This window comes from Taudactylus pleione, unplaced genomic scaffold, assembly GCF_031769625.1.
Source record: "Taudactylus pleione unplaced genomic scaffold, aTauple2 ptg000225l, whole genome shotgun sequence".
Lineage (NCBI taxonomy): Eukaryota > Metazoa > Chordata > Amphibia > Anura > Myobatrachidae > Taudactylus > Taudactylus pleione.
In genome coordinates, this window is record NW_028284627.1 from 1,285,313 (window position 1) to 1,302,972 (window position 17,660).

The following is a 17,660-nucleotide window of genomic DNA, read 5'->3' on the forward strand; positions in this document are numbered from 1 at the left end:
CATCTAGGTGTGATACTGCAGTGGCAGACAGGATGGCAGTTTGAAAAACTAGGCCCCAAACTGTACATAATGCAAAGAAAAAAAAGAGGTGCAAGATGGAATTGTCCTTGGGCCCTCCCACCCACCCTTATGTTGTATAAACAGGACATGCACACTTTAACAAACCAATCATTTCAGCGCCAGGGTCTGCCACACAACTGTGGCTGAAATGATTGGTTCGTTTGGGCCCCCACAAAACAAGCTGGCAATTAATGTGTCCCTGCACAAACTGGCTCTACGGAGGCAAGATGTCATCCTCATCCTCCTCATCCACCGATTCCTCACCCTCTTCAGTGTGTACATCCTCATCCTCACAAAGTATTAACTCGTCCCCACTTGAATCCACCACCACAGGTCCCTCTGTACGTTCTGGAGGCTGGTCTCCCTGGAAGAGCTGATAATTCATTTTGATCAACATCATCTTCTCCACATTCTGTGGAAGCAACCTCCTACGCCTTTCGCTGACAAGGTTCCCGGCTGCACTAAACACTCTTTCGGAGTACACACTGGAGGGGGGGCAACTCAGGTAAAATAGAGCCAGTTTGTACAGGGGCCTCCAAATTGCCTCTTTTTCCTGCCAGTACAGGTATGGACTGTCTGACATGCCTACTTGGATGCTGTCACCGATGTAATCCTCCACCATTCTGTCAATGGTGACAGTATCATATGCAGTGACAGTAGACATGTCAGAAATTGTTGCCAGGTCCTTCAGTCCGGACCAGATGTCCAAACTTGGTCTTGCCTGCCCTGCATCACCGCCAGCGGGTTGCTTTGGATACCTAAGTTTTTTCCTGGCAGCCCCAGTTGCGGGAGAAATTGAAGAAGGAGCTGTTGACGTGTCACGTTCCGCTTCAGCTGACAGTGTGTTCACCAGCAGGTCTTTGCACCTCTGCAGGCTTGTGTCGGCCGGAAAGAGAGACACCACATAGGCTTTAAACCTAGGATCGAGCACGGTGGCCAAAATGTAGTGGTCTGATTTCAACAGATTGACCACCCTGGAATCCTGGCAAAGCGAATGAAGGGCTTCATCCACAAGTCCCACATGCCGAGCGGAATCGCTCCGTCTTAGCTCCTCCTTCACTTTCTCCAGCTGCTTCTGCAAAAGCCTGATGAGGGGAATGACCTGACTCAAGCTGGCAGTGTCTGAACTGACTTCACGTGTGGCAAGTTCGAAAGGCTGGAGAACCTTGCACAACACGGAAATCATTCTCCACTGCGCTTGAGTCAGGTGCATACCCCCTCCTTTGCCTATGTCATAGGTGGATGTATAGGCTTGTATGGCCTTTTGCTGCTCCTCCATCCTCTGAAGCATATAGAGGGTTGAGTTCCACCGCGTCACAACCTCTTGCTTCAGGTGATGGCGGGGCAGGTTCAAGAGTGTTTGCTGGCGCTCCAGTCTTCGGCACGCAGTCGCTGAATGGCAAAAGTGGCCAGAAATTTTTCGGGCCACCCAAAGCGTCTCCTGCACGCTTCTGTCGCTTTTCAGAAAATTCTGCACCACCAAGTTTATTGTGTGAGCAAAACATGGGACGTGCTGGAATTTGCCCAGATGTAATGCCCGCACAATATTGGTGGCGTTGTCAGATATCACAAATCCCCAGGAGAGTCTAAGTGGGGTAAGCCACTGGGCGATGATTTCCCTCAGTTTCTCTAAGAGGTTGTCGGCGGTGTGCCTCTTACTGAAACCGGTGATACACAGCGTAGCCTGCCTTGGAACGAGCTGGCGTTTCTGAGATGCTGCTACTGGTGACGCTGCTGCTGTTGCTGCGTAAGGTGATACATCTACCTAGTGGGCTGTCACAGTCATATAGTCCTTAGTCTGCCCTGTTCCACTTGTCCACATGTCCGTGGTTAAGTGGACATTGTGTACAACGGCATTTTTCAGGACACTGAGGACACTTTTTCTGATGTTTCTGTACAGTCTCGGTATCGCCTGCCTAGTGAAGTGGAATCTAGACGGGATTTGGAACCGGGGACACACTACCTCCATCAATTGTCTAAATCCCACTGCACTAATGGCGGATACCGGACGCACATCTAACACCAACATAGCAGTCAAGGCCTCAGTTATACATTTTGCTTCAGGATGACTGCTGTCGTACTTTATCCTCCTCGCTAAGGACTGTTGGAGGGTCAATTGTTTAGTAAAAGTAGTGGTGTTCCTACTTGCTCTCTGGGATGATGAACGACTCCCAGCAGCAGCAACAGCAGCAGCGGCAGCAGTAGGCGTAGCAATGCAGGATCCTCCGGAGGAATCCCGGATAGGAGAGTCAGTCATGCCAGTGACATGGCCTGCAGGACTACTTCCGATCCTGACTAAGGAGGAAATTGACGAGGAGGGAGTTGACGGTGTGGTTTGCAGGCGCTTGGATACAACAGGACAACGGGATTTAGGTGTCCCTGGACTGCTTACGGTCTTAGCCAAAGTTTCTGAACTTGACAGTAACTTTATATGAATGCGCTGCAGGTGCCGTATAAGGGAGGATGTTCCTAGGTGGTTGACGTCCCTACCCCTACTTATTTCACCTTTACATATGGTACATATGGCAAGACAGTTGTTGTCCGGATTTGGATAGAAATATTGCCAGACCAAAGAGGTGGAATGTTTGGTCTTCTGCCCAGGCATGACCGTGATGGGCTTTTTCATCCCACGGACAACAACTGTCTCCCCCGGAGCCTGATTTAAACAAACCACATCACCATCAGAATCCTCCTCGCCAACTTCCTCCTCAGCGCCAGCTACACCAGTATCCTCATCCTGTTGTACTTCAACAGTGATATCTTCAATTGGCATATCAGCAAGTGGACTGTGGGTGCTCCTTTCAGCACTTGCAGGGGGCGTGCAAATGGTGGAAAGAGCCACCTCTTCCCGTCCAGTGCTGGGAAGGTCAGGCATCGCAAACAACCACCACACTTGGACTCTCCTTGGGGATTTGTGATATCTTCTTAGAAAGCACAGTTCTTCGCTGTGCTTTTGCCAGCTTAACTCTTTTGATTTTTTTAGTGGGAGGAGGGCTTCCATCGTCATGTGAAGCTGAACCACTAGTCATGAAGATACTAGGGATCGACCTTAGCCGTTCCTTGCCACTCCGTGTCGTAAATGGCATATTGGCAAGTTTACGTTTCTCTTCAGCTGATTTAAATGTTTTTTTCAAGGTAATTTTCCTGAACTTTGTCATTTGGGATTGTATGTGCCCTCTATTATGACATTGGGCATCGGCCTTGGCAGACGACGTTGATGGCATGTTATCGTCTATGTCATGACTAGTGGCAGCAGCTTCAGCACTAGGAGGAAATGGTTCTTGATCTTTCTCTATTTTATTTTTTTCGGAGAAAGTTTGGTCCTCCATTTATGTTATATCGATTTGATATATACGTGCGGCTAAACACAGAAAATATTTTTTTATTTTTGCTGGAGAGTAGTGCACTTTGTGGGTTACACCAGCCTTTAAGAAATGAGCCAGCCGGCTCTTTACTTATGGGACACAGGCGCACGCTTGGCGCTGCTCCTTTGTTGATGCACGTGCGGCTACTGCGCACACAATTCACAAACACAGAAATTAATTTTTTTTTTGGTTTGGACTGGAGTGTACTTTGGGGGTTACAGCACCCTTTAACGGTCAAGCCAGCCGGCCCTTTACTTATGACACAGGCGCACGCTTGGCACTACTTTGTTGAAGCACGTGCGGCTACTGCGCACACAATTCACAAACACAGAAAAAATATTTTGTTATTTGGTTTGGAGTGTACTTTGGGGGTTACAGCACCCTTTAACGGTCAAGCCAGCCGGCCCTTTACTTATGACACAGACGCACGCTTGGCACTACTTTGTTGATGCACGTGCGGCTACTGCGCACACAATTCACAAACACAGAAAATAATTTTTTTTTTAGCACTTGGGGGGAGCACCCCTGATGGACAGAGCACCCCCTGGATAACACTACAGCACCCCTTTAGGACTGGGACACTGCACAGGACTTTAGAGTGGACACAGCCCCTATGGAGAACTGACTGCACAACACAGTCCAGCCAGCCCCTATGGACTTTGAAGTAGTGGACACAGCCCCTATTAACAACAGCAGCACAGCACAACACAGCCAGCCCCTATAGACTTTGAAGTAGTGGACAACAGCAGCACTACACTACACTACACTACACAGCCCAGCCAGCCCTAACTCCCACCCTCCCTCTTCACTGTCCACAGCCGAGTGAGAAAATGGCGCCGACGCGGGTACCTTATATAGGATCCAAAACCCGCGAGACTCGGAAGGCGGGATGATGACGTTTTGCCTCGATTTCAGATCCGAGTCAGGCGGGAAAAGTCGAGCTTGACTCGGATCGGACTCGGATTGGGGGGGCTCGGGGGGGTTCGGATTTCAGAAATCCGAACCCGCTCACCCCTAATTATATCTAACAACCTCCTATGTGTATTGCTAAATGTAAGCCACACTGCCTACTTGTTAAATATATATTTTCTTTTTTTTTCTTCTCTTAGAATCTGGTGATGGTTTTAAGCGCCGTGGTGGACTGGTTGATTCCCGACATTCCAAAGGACATAAGTGAACAAATCAAAAAGGAGAAAAGCATGATAGTCAATGTATTCTTAAAAGAAGAGCACAAAAAGCTCCAGCTCATAGAAAACTTTATCATGCACGACAAACAGCGAGGCACGGCAGAAAACAGGGGACGAAGGAGCCGGGCAGCCAGCTTCTGCCAGTTCAGTCGCAGTCAACGCGGCAGTTTTACATCATTCAGCTCGCACCACACGGACGTGTGACTCAATTTGCACCTAGTAGACATGCGATGAAAAAAAACAAAACAAATCCATGTACAAACATATGATGTTGAAATTGGAGATGGAAGAACATATACGGAATGACCGCATGGAATGGAGAGAAAAAAATCCCTAAATTTTTTTCGTTAACATCTCCAATCCATCTTAAGCAGGTTTTGTAATATTATACAAATTGTCTGGTGCACAGTATGGCACAGGCATGCTTAAGCACAACTGAGTGCTATATATCTCCTGCTGCTCAGTTACTGTAATGTTTGTGGCTACCAAAAGAGCTGAATAATCTGCATGGAGTAGGGAGCAAAGTAAGACCACGAGTTTTTTTTTTTTTAAATAGTACTAGCCAAGCTCATATAATTTTTTTTTATTAATGAGCGAACTTCTTTAAATTGTGTGAGAATATTTCCTGTACGCTGCACATTAAAGAGAATCCTGCTGCTGTGCTTTATATATGGAAATGATGTAAGCATTTCCATACTTGTTGAAATATATGACCGATTCACACAATACCTAGACTGCACGTTGCACTCAGAGGCATATTTTTATGTAAATTGATTAACAGTAAAAATAAAAATCTATATCTAAGCTGCTGAACTTGAATGAAACAAACGGGATGTATATCGTTGTGTAAAGTCCATATAATGTTGCTACGCTGTTCCAATGACATGGAAAGGGCGCCCTCTTAATTACGTCTTTTCGGCTAGCTGTTCTTGAATGTATCGTGAGAAGAATCACAACCTCAGGGCTAATTTTATATTATTTGTTCTTAAGATGATCTATCAAAGACTTTTGATATGTGAACGAAAATAAATCCAAATGATTTACTCATGTCCAACAACAAATTGTAACCAATGTTTTAAGGGTTTATGGGATCAGTGAAATAAAAGGACGTATGATCAGAACTGATAATAAACTATTTTTTTCTTCAGTTGCTGTTAGTGGCGTCTTTGGTTCTTTTGTTTTGTAAAGCTGATAAATATTGTATTGTAGCGTTTCTGAATCATAATTAATTTTGCTCATTGCTATCTAAAAGTATCGAAGGCTTATGAAGATAGTGTTAGTCTGTAAAAATAGCATTATTATGATCATTATTATTTGTCATTTATATAGCAGCAACATATTACACATATTTTTATTACTCAAATCAGTCCCTGTCCTAGTGGAGCTCACAGACAAAGGGGAAGATTTATCAAACCTTGGAGAGAGATAAAGTGAATGGAGATAAAGTACCAACCAATCAGCTCCTGTCCTTTTTCAAACACAGCCTTTAAAGTGACAGGAACTGATTGGTTGGTACTTTATTTATACCATTTCACATATGACCAACACTGTCAGAATTCTAATAGCATTACATATAACTGTAATTAATATTCAATGGTGCGTATTTAATAACACAGTACAAAGAGCATGATGTGCTATAACCCTAGTTCAGTAAAGTCAGACTAAGTTAAGGTAATTTATGTGTTCTGCTTGGCCAAGATTCACAGAAGGCAAACTATTTAGAAAGAGCTGAGCAGTTATGGATTAAGACCCCTTGGGATCCTAGGCAACTTTTTGTTCTGGCCCCTTTAAATGTGTATGGGTGCATGTTACAACGACTTACCGCTGCTTACCTCTGCTCCAATCTCCTGATCCCTCTTCAGGACAGCAAAGGTTTGATGACTGGAGCTATATATGAATGCATTTCAGTATTAGTACTATGTATGTATATATGTAAAACATTAATATCTCCATCACCGCGCACATGGCATTACTACACTACCATCCCACATACCATTACTATACACTCCATATAACTTCCATATAGGGCCCCCCACACACACACCCACACACATAACCTTAATACACCCCACATCACTTTAATACACCCCTTTCCAATCTACAGATATTAATTCAATACACATCACACTACCCCAGCCAACTACCCTAGAGAACAGTATTACACTCCCACACCACACTACCCCCTCCTAGAGAACAGTGATACACTTCAACATCACACTATCCCCTTGTTACGACCAGGGTATCTCTTCCCAGGAGCCGGCAGTGCTTACTAGTGCGAACACTGTGGCGTGGCCCTTCCGGCGAGGGAGCTGGTGCTTGAAGACTGGCACTGGGTGTGCACGGGGGTCTGATGTCTGTGAGTCCTGCTGGCAGAGGTAAGGCTGTCAGCATCACCATGCTGTAAGGGTTAGGTCTAGACTATGCAGCGCTGATGGACCTGTGACGTCACATCCACATGACCCTGCCTGAAATGGGGAGGGGCGGGGATGCTAACGGGATGCCAAAAGTGTCCCATCGCGGGCTCGCTACGCTTGCCATGCTTTGGGCACGGTGGCTCCCTGCGCTCGCCACAAATATTTATTCCCCCTCTATGCCCACGTGGATAGTAACACAGGAGCGGTCCAGCCTCCTGCAGCGGTCACATGGTGGATACATCACAGAGGTCCTTTAGCCACATAGGAAATAGCAGCAACCATGCTGCAAGTGTCTGGGTACAGCCATCTTGCCTCAGGTCATGTGACATAGTGGGCCTATCCTGATGCATCAGGTGATCTCTCCCAGCCATTCACGCTCTGCTACTGTGTACTTAAGGGGGTTTGGAGCTGCCTGTAGTTGCCAGTGCAACATGTTTCACAGCTTGATGTGAAAGAGTTCCCTGTGCTCCTAAGCCTTGTTCCTGCTCCGGTGCTATTTCTGCCTCCTGTCAGCTAATCGGCTACCACAGATCTCCCAGCACCGTTCTGACCAGTCCCACAGTGTACAGTCCGGGGGTGACTGCGCCGTCTCCCACTGGGTACTTACTCCTGGGTTTTGAACCTGTTGTTAACCCCTCGTGCAGCCATTCAGTAAGGATATCTCATTCATGCTACTCTGCAGGATATCTCCTTCAGCCATTCATCAAGGATATCTTATTCAGCCGTATTTTGCATCATTTCTGGATTCCACTTAGAAATCTTTGCCGCTTTTCTGAACATTGATTTTGTTCTCTCCCACTACAGTGACAAATCATCCACATACTCCAGTTCTAAGTTTATTCACATTTGGACGCTGTTTGCCGGGATACATACAAATCCCGGCAGCGGCAGGCCCGACACGGCTGAAAATCCCAATCGTTCGCATGTAAGTATATTCTAACCTAACCCTCCTTAGGGGTGCCTAACCTTCCCCCCCCAGTGCCTAACCCTAATCCCCCCTCTAAGTACCTAAACCTAACCCCCCCTTACCCGCCGCCTAAACCTAAGTCCCTCCCGGGGGTGCCTAAAACCTAATCCTCCCTCTAGCCTAACCCTAACCTCCCAGGGGGATCCCTAACCCTCCCTCCCCCTAGCCTAACCCTCCCGGGGGGTGCCTAGCCCTAAGTCCCCCCCGGGAGCCCTAAACCTAACCCTTTCCCCCCCCTGCGGCTGTCCACAGTGGCGCCCGGCATCACTTCGATCGGGATGCCGGGCGCCGGTCTCCCGGCGTTGGTAAAATGACAGGCGTCTAGAATTAGATGCCTGTCATTTAACCCTCGCCGGGATAAAGCAGTCGGGAAGCCAGCTGCCGGGCTTACATGCGCCGGCTTCCCAATTGCATACCATATTTTCAAGTCTACCAATAACTATATAAAACAACCGACATTCCAATTTAAATCTGTTCCTGCTTTTACTTCAGTTTCCACCCGGGTCCACAAAAACTCCAGTCCGTAACACTCTTCCTATATAGCAGTAATACACACCCACACCGCTACCCCCTCATAGAAAATAATACACCTCCACCACCACACTAACCCCTCCTTGAGAACAGCAATACACCTCAACACCACACTACCCCCTCCTATATAACAGTAATACACAACCACACCGCTACCCCCCCCTCCTAGATAATAATACATCCCCACACCAAACTACCCCTCCTGTATAACAGCAATACACACCCACACCGCAACCCCCTTCCTAGATAATAATACACCCCCACACCACACTACTCCCTCCTAGAGAACAGTAAAACAGACCCACACCAGATTACCCCCCCTCCTAGAGAACAGTAATACACACCCACACCACTATCCCCTCCTACATAACAGTAATATACACCCACACCACTAACCCCTTCTAGATAACAGTAATACACACCCCCACCAGACTACCCCCCTACAGAACAGTAACACACATCCAAACCACTACCCCCCTCCTAGATAACAGTAATACACACCCACACCAGACTACCCCCCCTCCTAGAGAACAGTAATACACCCCCACACCACACTACCCTCTCTTAGAGAACAGTAATACTCACCCACACCACACTACACCCTCCTACAGAACAGTAATACACATCCACACCACTACTCCCCTCCTAGAAAACAGTAATACACACCCACCCCAGACTAAACCCCCCCTCCTAGAGAACAGTAATACACACCCACATTATTAGCATAAGAGTTATTTTGAGCAGATATATTAGGCAAGTGCACATAAGAAAAAAATGAACCGCTAGGTGGCTTAAGAGCTACCTGCCTCTGGGCCTAATTCAGACCCGCTCGCGAGCGCTGTGGCATCGCAAGCGGGTCGATGTTGCCCAAGTGCGCATGCGCACGACGGAGGCGGCTCCATCGTGCGCATGCGCGAGACCTGAATAACGACGGCCAAGCCGTCATTATGGGTCTCGCACCAAAGGGGGCGTGCTGTCGATGGTGAGTGACAGCATGCCCCCTTTGGTGGGTGTGCCGGGGGCGTGGCTGCCTAGACGGAGGCGTTCCCATGGGAACGCCTACCGTCTGGGGCCGGCCCCACTGACATCACTAGTGATGTCAGTGGGAGTGCTTTTGGCTCTGATAGAGTCAAAAGCACTCCAGGGCTTGCGGCAAAGAGACCCTACCAAAAGTGTCTCGTCGCAAGCCCGATGGTCGCGATGGTCTTGACCATTGCGACCATCATTTTGGCCGTTCGCTATAGCTGTGGGTGGGCACCCACAGCTATGCGAGCGGCCTGGAGGCCGCTCTTAAAAAAGATAAGGATGGCCCTGATTCAGAGCGAGCGCTCTGTCAGAGCGTCCGGCTCTGAATCAGGGCCTGAGGCCCTGATTCAGAGCCGGACGCTCTGATAGAGCGCTCGCTCTGAATCAGGGCCGTCCCTCCTACTTGCGGTAGGGTCTCGCTGCCGCAAGCCCTGGAGTGCTTTTGGCTCTATCAGAGCCAAAAGCACTCCCACTGACATCACTAGTGATGTCAGTGGGGCCGGCCCCAGACGGTAGGCGTTCCCATGGGAAAGCCTCCATCTGGGCAGCCACGCCCCCGGCATGCCCACCAAAGGGTGCGTGCTGTCAATCACCATCAACAGCACGCCCCCTCTGGTGCGAGACCCATAACGACGGCTTGGCCGTCGTTATTCAGGTCTCGCGCATGTGCACAACGGTGCCGCCTCCGTCGTGCGCATGCGCACTTTGGCAACATCGATCCACTTGCGAGCGCTCAGCGCTCGCGAGCGGGTCTGAATCAGGCCCTCTGTTCCATACCTCTGTCCCACATCAGCAATCCACACCAGTAATAACACGACACGTGAAGCAGGACTCTGGTGGGTGCATAGAAAAAGACTTGTAACAGAGACTTCAAGTGGAGATGTTTCCCATAACAACCTATCATTTTATAGCCTGTACTTGATAAATGCTAGCTAGAAGCTGATTGGTTGCTATGGGTAACTTCAAGTGGAGATGTTTCCCATAACAACCAATCAGCTTCTACCTATCATTTTATAGCATGTACTTGATAAATGCTAGCTAGAAGATGATTGGTTGCTATGGGGAACTTCTCCACTCTTCAGAAGGCTTGATTCATCTCCCAGCAAGTTCTCTTTAAACATTTACCTGGCAATAGCATACTGTGCCCAACAAGCGTCTGGAGTTTCCAGAGATTTATTACACTGCCACCCGCATGGTCAGTAAACGTTTTCCATTTGTGGAGTAATAACGTCTGATATCTAGGACCTAATATAGATGCACTGATTCCAGGGATGTCAGGCAAACCTAGTCCAGCAACTCAGAGATAAATGTTATGCATGTGGCTTGGATAAGACTGTACAATACGAATGCCATTTCTGAAAGCTATTTAGCACCAATCCAAAGTAACATGAAAACATCAACTGGAATTCCCCTTTGCTACTGAGGCTTGAAATGACCCTTAGGGCTCCAGCATGTGCTGTAAGACAGCCAGAAGTGTGATATGTGCTGGCAACACACGTGGGAGGTTGGTAGAGTGTCCAAGGTCAAACGTTATATGCTCCAGGTGGTTCAATAAATTGTACCAGGCATGTGGCTGCGAACATGCAGCGTGGTTGGAGGAGATGGAATCTGTGTAGGTGTTTATACAGAGAAAGAAAATATATCCGCTATTCAGATGCCAAAAACCACTCTGATCATACTCAGTATACAGTGATTCTTATAGAAAAAAACCCTCATCAGATTCCCTTACAATTATCATCCTGAATCATCATCATCTAATACACCTAAGAAGAAGAATGTCTGTTACAGGCGCACAAAGAATAATTAAAACATAACTTTTAATTCATCTGGTGATAAACATGTAAAACTAAAAATCAACAGCGAAATATTAAAAGGAAACAGATGTCTCCAAACTATGGACAAACATATATGGTGTAGACTGGACTCTAGAAAAAGTGTCAATAAAAAGAATATCAATAAAAGACTGTATGTCCCGCTGTGTGATAGATATATAGTATATAATGATACGTATTAAATAATGAGCAGGATTACACACCAAATTCTATATAATATGTGCTGTTAGCAACAATGTTGTGTGTCCAACTCTCAATAAATAGATGTAACCAAGTGTAAGTCTAAATGTAACTCTTTATGTGGAGTATAGCCACCATATAAAGCAAAAAATGCATGTACTATAAATGATGGATCCAATTCTATCTAGACCAAAACTCCTGCATAATATGTTTAATCATGAGGTAAGGATAGATAAATCAGTAAGGATATCCCTACATTGCTCCATGCAGCGCTATATAGAATAGAGATCGCTAATAGCCCTGAATGTCACGTGTGCGCTATATAATAACGTACCCTTATTCACCAGCATGTGTATTTAACATTGGCAGTAATTATACTCCATCAGATAAATTGCCAATGATAATATCAGTGGTATATGTCTAAACTTCTAGAATGGCTGCGTATATTAAGTGATGAGGAAAATCATTATAATAATCGCAATTACCACTATATAAAGCAGTACATTCTAGAAGTTTAGACATATACCACTGATATTATCATTGGCAATTTATCTGATTTGCCAATGTTAAATACACATGCTGGTGAATAAGGGTACGCTATTATATAGCGCACACGTGACATTCAGGGCTATTAGCGATCTCTATTCTATATAGCGCTGCATGCAGCAATGTAGGGATATCCTTACTGATTTATCTATCCTTACCTCATGATTAAACATATTATGCAGGAGTTTTGGTCTAGATAGAATTGGATCCATCATTTATAGTACATGCATTTTTTGCTTTATATGGTGGCTATACTCCACATAAAGAGTTACATTTAGACTTACACTTGGTTACATCTATTTATTGAGAGTTGGACACACAACATTGTTGCTAACAGCACATATTATATAGAATTTGGTGTGTAATCCTGCTCATTATCTAATACGTATCATTATATACTATATATCTATCACACAGCGGATCATACAGTCTTTTATTGATATTCTTTTTATTGACACTTTTTCTAGAGTCCAGTCTACACCATATATGTTTGTCCATAGTTTGGAGACATCTGTTTCCTTTTAATATTTCGCTGTTGATTTTTAGTTTTACATGTTTATCACCAGATGAATTAAAATTTATGTTTTTTTAATTATTCTTTGTGCGCCTGTAACAGACATTCTTCTTCTTAAGTGTATTTGATGTACTTTTCATTGTCATCAGGCTGCACCCCCTACATGAATATAATATTATCACTTGTATTTATTAACAATTTCAAATATAAGGGGCCTCATTAACATTGATACACCATTCTTACTAACAAGTGCAGTATTTTTCTTGTTTTTTCTTTTTTTGTGAACATCATCATCATCTACCCTGTTGTCTATTCTAATCTATGACTATCATGCAGAAGCGTCTGGCAACGGTAAGAAGCGCCAAGATATGAAGCAGCTCAATTCACTCCAATGGGATGTCGACTGGCAGAAATAAATCCAAGAAATATCATACAGAGCTATTTTCATTGTGAGAAGGATTAAATCATGATAGCAGTCTCCTCATCCATCGTTAGCTACTGTATACCTGTGATTATTGTCATTTACATAACAGGCTTACAGTATGCCAGCGATAAATGTCTTCTCAGTATATCCTCATACTTCTTTGGGCAGATAATAAAGGCAGCGGGTATATATCAGCATTAATATGTGTGCTGGTAGTGATGCTGATAATTTGTAGAAGCAGGACCGTTATTTATAATTCCATGCCGGTGAATTGTGCCTCTCTCAACTGCGCAGTTCTCCAGTGTACACGACCAGATGCGTGGTGGCAGTACAGGTGTCGGTGCACTCCGTGACCGCCGGGCACCTCAGATCCCCACTCGCTCTGTACAGACACCTGGTGGCTTCCCATTTTGCTGGAGAGCTGCGCAGCCAGCAGAAAGGCACAATCATTAGCATGGAATTATAAATAAAAGGTACTACTGCTGTGGTGCTGCTGTGGTGCTGCTGTGGTGCTGCTGTGTTTGTTTGTGGAGTGGCGGAGGTCACAATATACAAATGCTAGTTTCTGCTTTCCCCTGGGGCAGTAGCCAATGCCTGAATGAGCAAGCTCTGCAACACCCACTATTTAGTGGGCATAGTCTTTTGAGCACAAGGTTTAGCGAGGAAAAAACCTTGCACCCCTTGTGCCCAATTTTGGCTTACCGTGGGTATGCACGCTCCCGATACCAATTATATCTAATTTTAAAAAGTGGTCGCTGAGTTTTCAGCTCTGAAAGCCCAGCGCCGTGTAAAAAACAATATAAGAAAAAAATCTACACTTACCTGCCCTGGGTCTCCGGTGGTCTCTGCGGCTCCCGGTGGCCTCCCATCCATCTTCTCACTTTGGAAGGGGCTGCTGGGAGTCCCGGGGGCTGCTGATAGGCTGCAGGGAGGCACAAGGGCTGCTGGGAGATGTAGTTATCTCAGAATTTTACTAGTGCTGCATGTTCTTCTCAGTATCACAAACGATTAGCACCACCTGTGGATCTTTTAATACTTGTCAACCAGTAATAATATACCTGTGCACCAACTAGGAGAGTTGGAAAACATGCACTGTTAGGAGTGCACTACTATAATAGAACATCTAAATGGTTAATTATTAATACTGTATAATCATGCACTATCCAGTGCATAACGAGTCCAATATGTACATATATGTCCAGGGCAAGTGCTAGGTTCTTTTGCTGCTCCGCCAGACTCCCAGACTTGCCCTCATTCTCTGGAATGGTGCTCACATCTGAAATAAAATCATTTAGCCCAGACAGGATGACCCTACTGCCGCATCTAATGGCTTAGTGTGATCGCTGGTCCTGTATATGCTGAAAATTATAACACGCAATACACTTTGTATGACGCATATTAAAGCTGTTAATTATTCATGGACTGGCCACACTCACTCTTAAATCAAGCATTTGGAAACACCCCTCTAAAAATCCTGCGTTTGTCACTGCTCCCGGCGCTCAAAATATAAAAAAACACGCACCTAATTGACTAGCAAAAATCCCGCACATGAAGGAAAAACCTCGCAGGTGTGGGATTTTTGCTATTCTCACCCCCAATTGAATATGCCCCTTAGAGTCTCTGCACGCTGTAACACCGCTGGTGAATCTTAACCTACCACCATCAACACTTCCACCAACTTTATGGCAGGTGCATTTTATCTGTCTGACCATGACTGCGGCTGTGTGTCTGAGAATGCGGTCGCTTTCACTGACACGCCAGCGACAATCCCATAACACGTCAATGAGACTATTTTTGTGTTCACTTCAGGCCACCTACTAGTCGCCACCCCGGAAAGCCCTTCACTTTGTCCACCCAGGAAAGCCCATCACTGTCCACCCAGGAAAGCCCTTCACTTTGTCCACCCAGGAAAGCCCATCACTGTCCACCCAGGAAAGCCCATCACTGTCCACCCAGGAAAGCCCATCACTGTCCACCCAGGAAAGCCCATCACTGTCCACCCAGGAAAGTCCATCAATGTCCACACAGGAAGCCCATCACTTTGTCCACCCAGGAAAGCCCTTCACTTTGTCCACCCAGGAAAGTCCATCAATGTCCACACAGGAAGCCCATCACTTTGTCCACCCAGGAAAGCCCATCACTTTGTTGCCCCATTTCTGATAGAATTTCTCCCGAATGCAATAGTCGTTGAGCATTGAGGAGGATGTTTCATGCATGCGCAGTTGCAAAAAATGTATCAACTATATGAACATCAGCTTTGCATGCAAATTGCGTGCACCTCTAAAACAGGCTTCCAATGTGATTGTCACCAGCCTGCTTCCTGCATACAAAATCATTATAGTATAGAATCTATCCTCCACAGCCATTCAATTCTACTATTTCATAATATGTTACTGAAATGTCTTTGTCAGAATAGCGTCACTGAAAATGAACCTCAATCCCCTTAACTGGAACTAATGTAGATTTGTTTTTCAGTGTTGGATTTAAGCCTTATATGGAAAGTGGCAATATTAAGTTGGAGAAAACAAGATATTTGTACTTTGCACTGGGGAAAGTACATGAATGTAAATCGTTCCTAATCCCGAATACTTCTGTTATATTTGCTGTAAAATCTTATTGCTAGGCTTCATTGAGAGCCTGGAAGTTGGCATGTTACATAGAAATGGAAGACAGTGCAGCTGATGGGTTGTGGGCGCTAGGTGGATTCTCTACAACAGGGCATGGAACTGTTGTGTTTCTATAAGCTGAGTGGTCTGGAAAGTATAAGGTTAAAAATATAGAACTTGATATGTGATAAGCTGGGTACACACAACTGCGATCACTCTTTCAATGCAATGTTTTGATTTGACTTCACTCCTGATCGGAAGTCCCAACCACAGTGTCGACACACACGTACACACCTATACAATCATACTTGCAACTTTCGATCTCTGTCTGCCCAAAATATCAAAAGAGAAGATTGTACCACCATACACACTCCCGATTCCAGGCTTCACTCACGGCAGATGTACTAAGAACCAGAACTGTAACTAGGCATTGGTGCCCCCCCCTTCCCATTTTTCAAATAGGGACATAAGATAGTGTACCCAAAAAAGGGCCATGGCCTCATGGGGAAGGGCCAGGGAAGAGATAGGGGAGACCAGGAGATGCTGGGGAGAAAAGAAGAGGAAGCTACAAGTGAGAATGATAATAAACAGGAAAATTGACAGGCCAAAATAGCACCCCCTGACCTGTGGTACCCTGTGCCATGGTCCTTGTTACGGCCCTGCTAAGAATTATTACAGTTGGCTGGAAACGGGCATAATTACAGAACAGAAACAAACCTCCAGTAGAGAACATTAGAACTGCTTCCCGGAAGAGAACAGGAGAACTATAAAAATCAACATTTTCCACAGCAATGCTGAGGGTAGAATACGTTCATTTCAATCCCCCATCATGAGTTTGCCCAGAGAAAAGGCTCTCATTTACTCTAGCAGTGCTGTCATCATTGTTGTACTGTAGCAATGGTGACAGCACTGTAAGGTATCAGTAGAAATAAAACAGAAGCAAGAATCGAGGTTGCTGGGCCAAAAATTGGCTGCAGAGGTTACATACATATTCACATACTCTATGCCATTGGTCCAGGTGATTTGTGAGAACAACCCAGAGGACTTCAACAATAATTGTGCATGCCCACAAAGGTGGTGCTGCTGCTGGCGGAGTATCGCAAGAACGATGAAAGTGTGTACACACTGCACTTTTGGTCCTATATGCAGGGCTGGCTCGAAGGCATGTTCGACCAGGGACGCCACCCCATAGAGGGCACACCCCTCCCAACATCCCGATTTCAGCGGGACAGCACTGTCCCGCTGTTCCACCTGTGAGCCGAAGTGTCCCATGGGTGGTCTGGTCAGGAGGTTGGGCTCTCCCACCGGCCCCCGGAGTAGCTGAATGGATGCTGCGCACATGAGCGCGGCATCCATTCAGTGCTGGGAGAGGGCTGGGGGAAGCCCAGCTAGTGACAGAGGGCCTGATTCAAACCCGGACGCAAGTGGCCGATCGCTCGTCCGCCGTACGAGCAGAAATATTTAAATGCAAGCGCTCGCTCGTATGTTCGCTCCTAGCTAACCTTCCGCCCCATATTCTCCCAACCTTTGGTTGCAGGGAGCGCGCGCACAAGTCAATTCCGGAAGTGGCCCTGTCAGTTTTCGATTGCCTGCTATTTCATTCTGCAAACATACTTGAATCGATTAATGGCAATCACTATATTAATTACCTTAATTGTTATTCACATGTTTGCAATCCTGGTTTTTTTTTCAATGTCAATAAACTTTATTCTTGTTAGTGTGTGTCATTTCTTCCGCAGAATACGTACGGTTTGACCAAGGGGATGGTTCTTCTAAATTCAGTTTGTTTGAATGCTACTAATCTTTTGCGTTTTTTTTTATAGGCAGATTTTACTAGTTTAATTTTAATATTTAAATTAGCTTACGCATGTCACTGCATCAAGCCTATGATAACTCACATTATATTTGTGAGGGTGTAGGTCACATGACTCATACAATAACCAATAGAATGGTTCCTGTTAATTTACAAAGTACATTAGCCAATCAAGTTTTTTCTAGGACCTTTATT

At 45.7% G+C, this 17,660-nt stretch overlaps 1 protein-coding gene across 2 annotated transcripts in view; it reads left to right on the forward strand.

The window, feature by feature from the left end:
• Positions 1-5,724, forward strand: part of ANO2 (anoctamin 2) — a 391,756-nt gene extending 386,032 nt beyond the window's left edge. For both annotated transcript variants that reach the window (XM_088478973.1, XM_088478974.1), the window contains one exon: positions 4,535-5,724. In XM_088478973.1, the coding sequence (XP_088335099.1) occupies positions 4,535-4,816 (282 nt within the window). In that variant the 3' untranslated portion in view covers positions 4,817-5,724. The remainder of the gene's footprint in view (positions 1-4,534) is intronic.
• Positions 5,725-17,660: the final 11,936 nt, after the last annotated feature.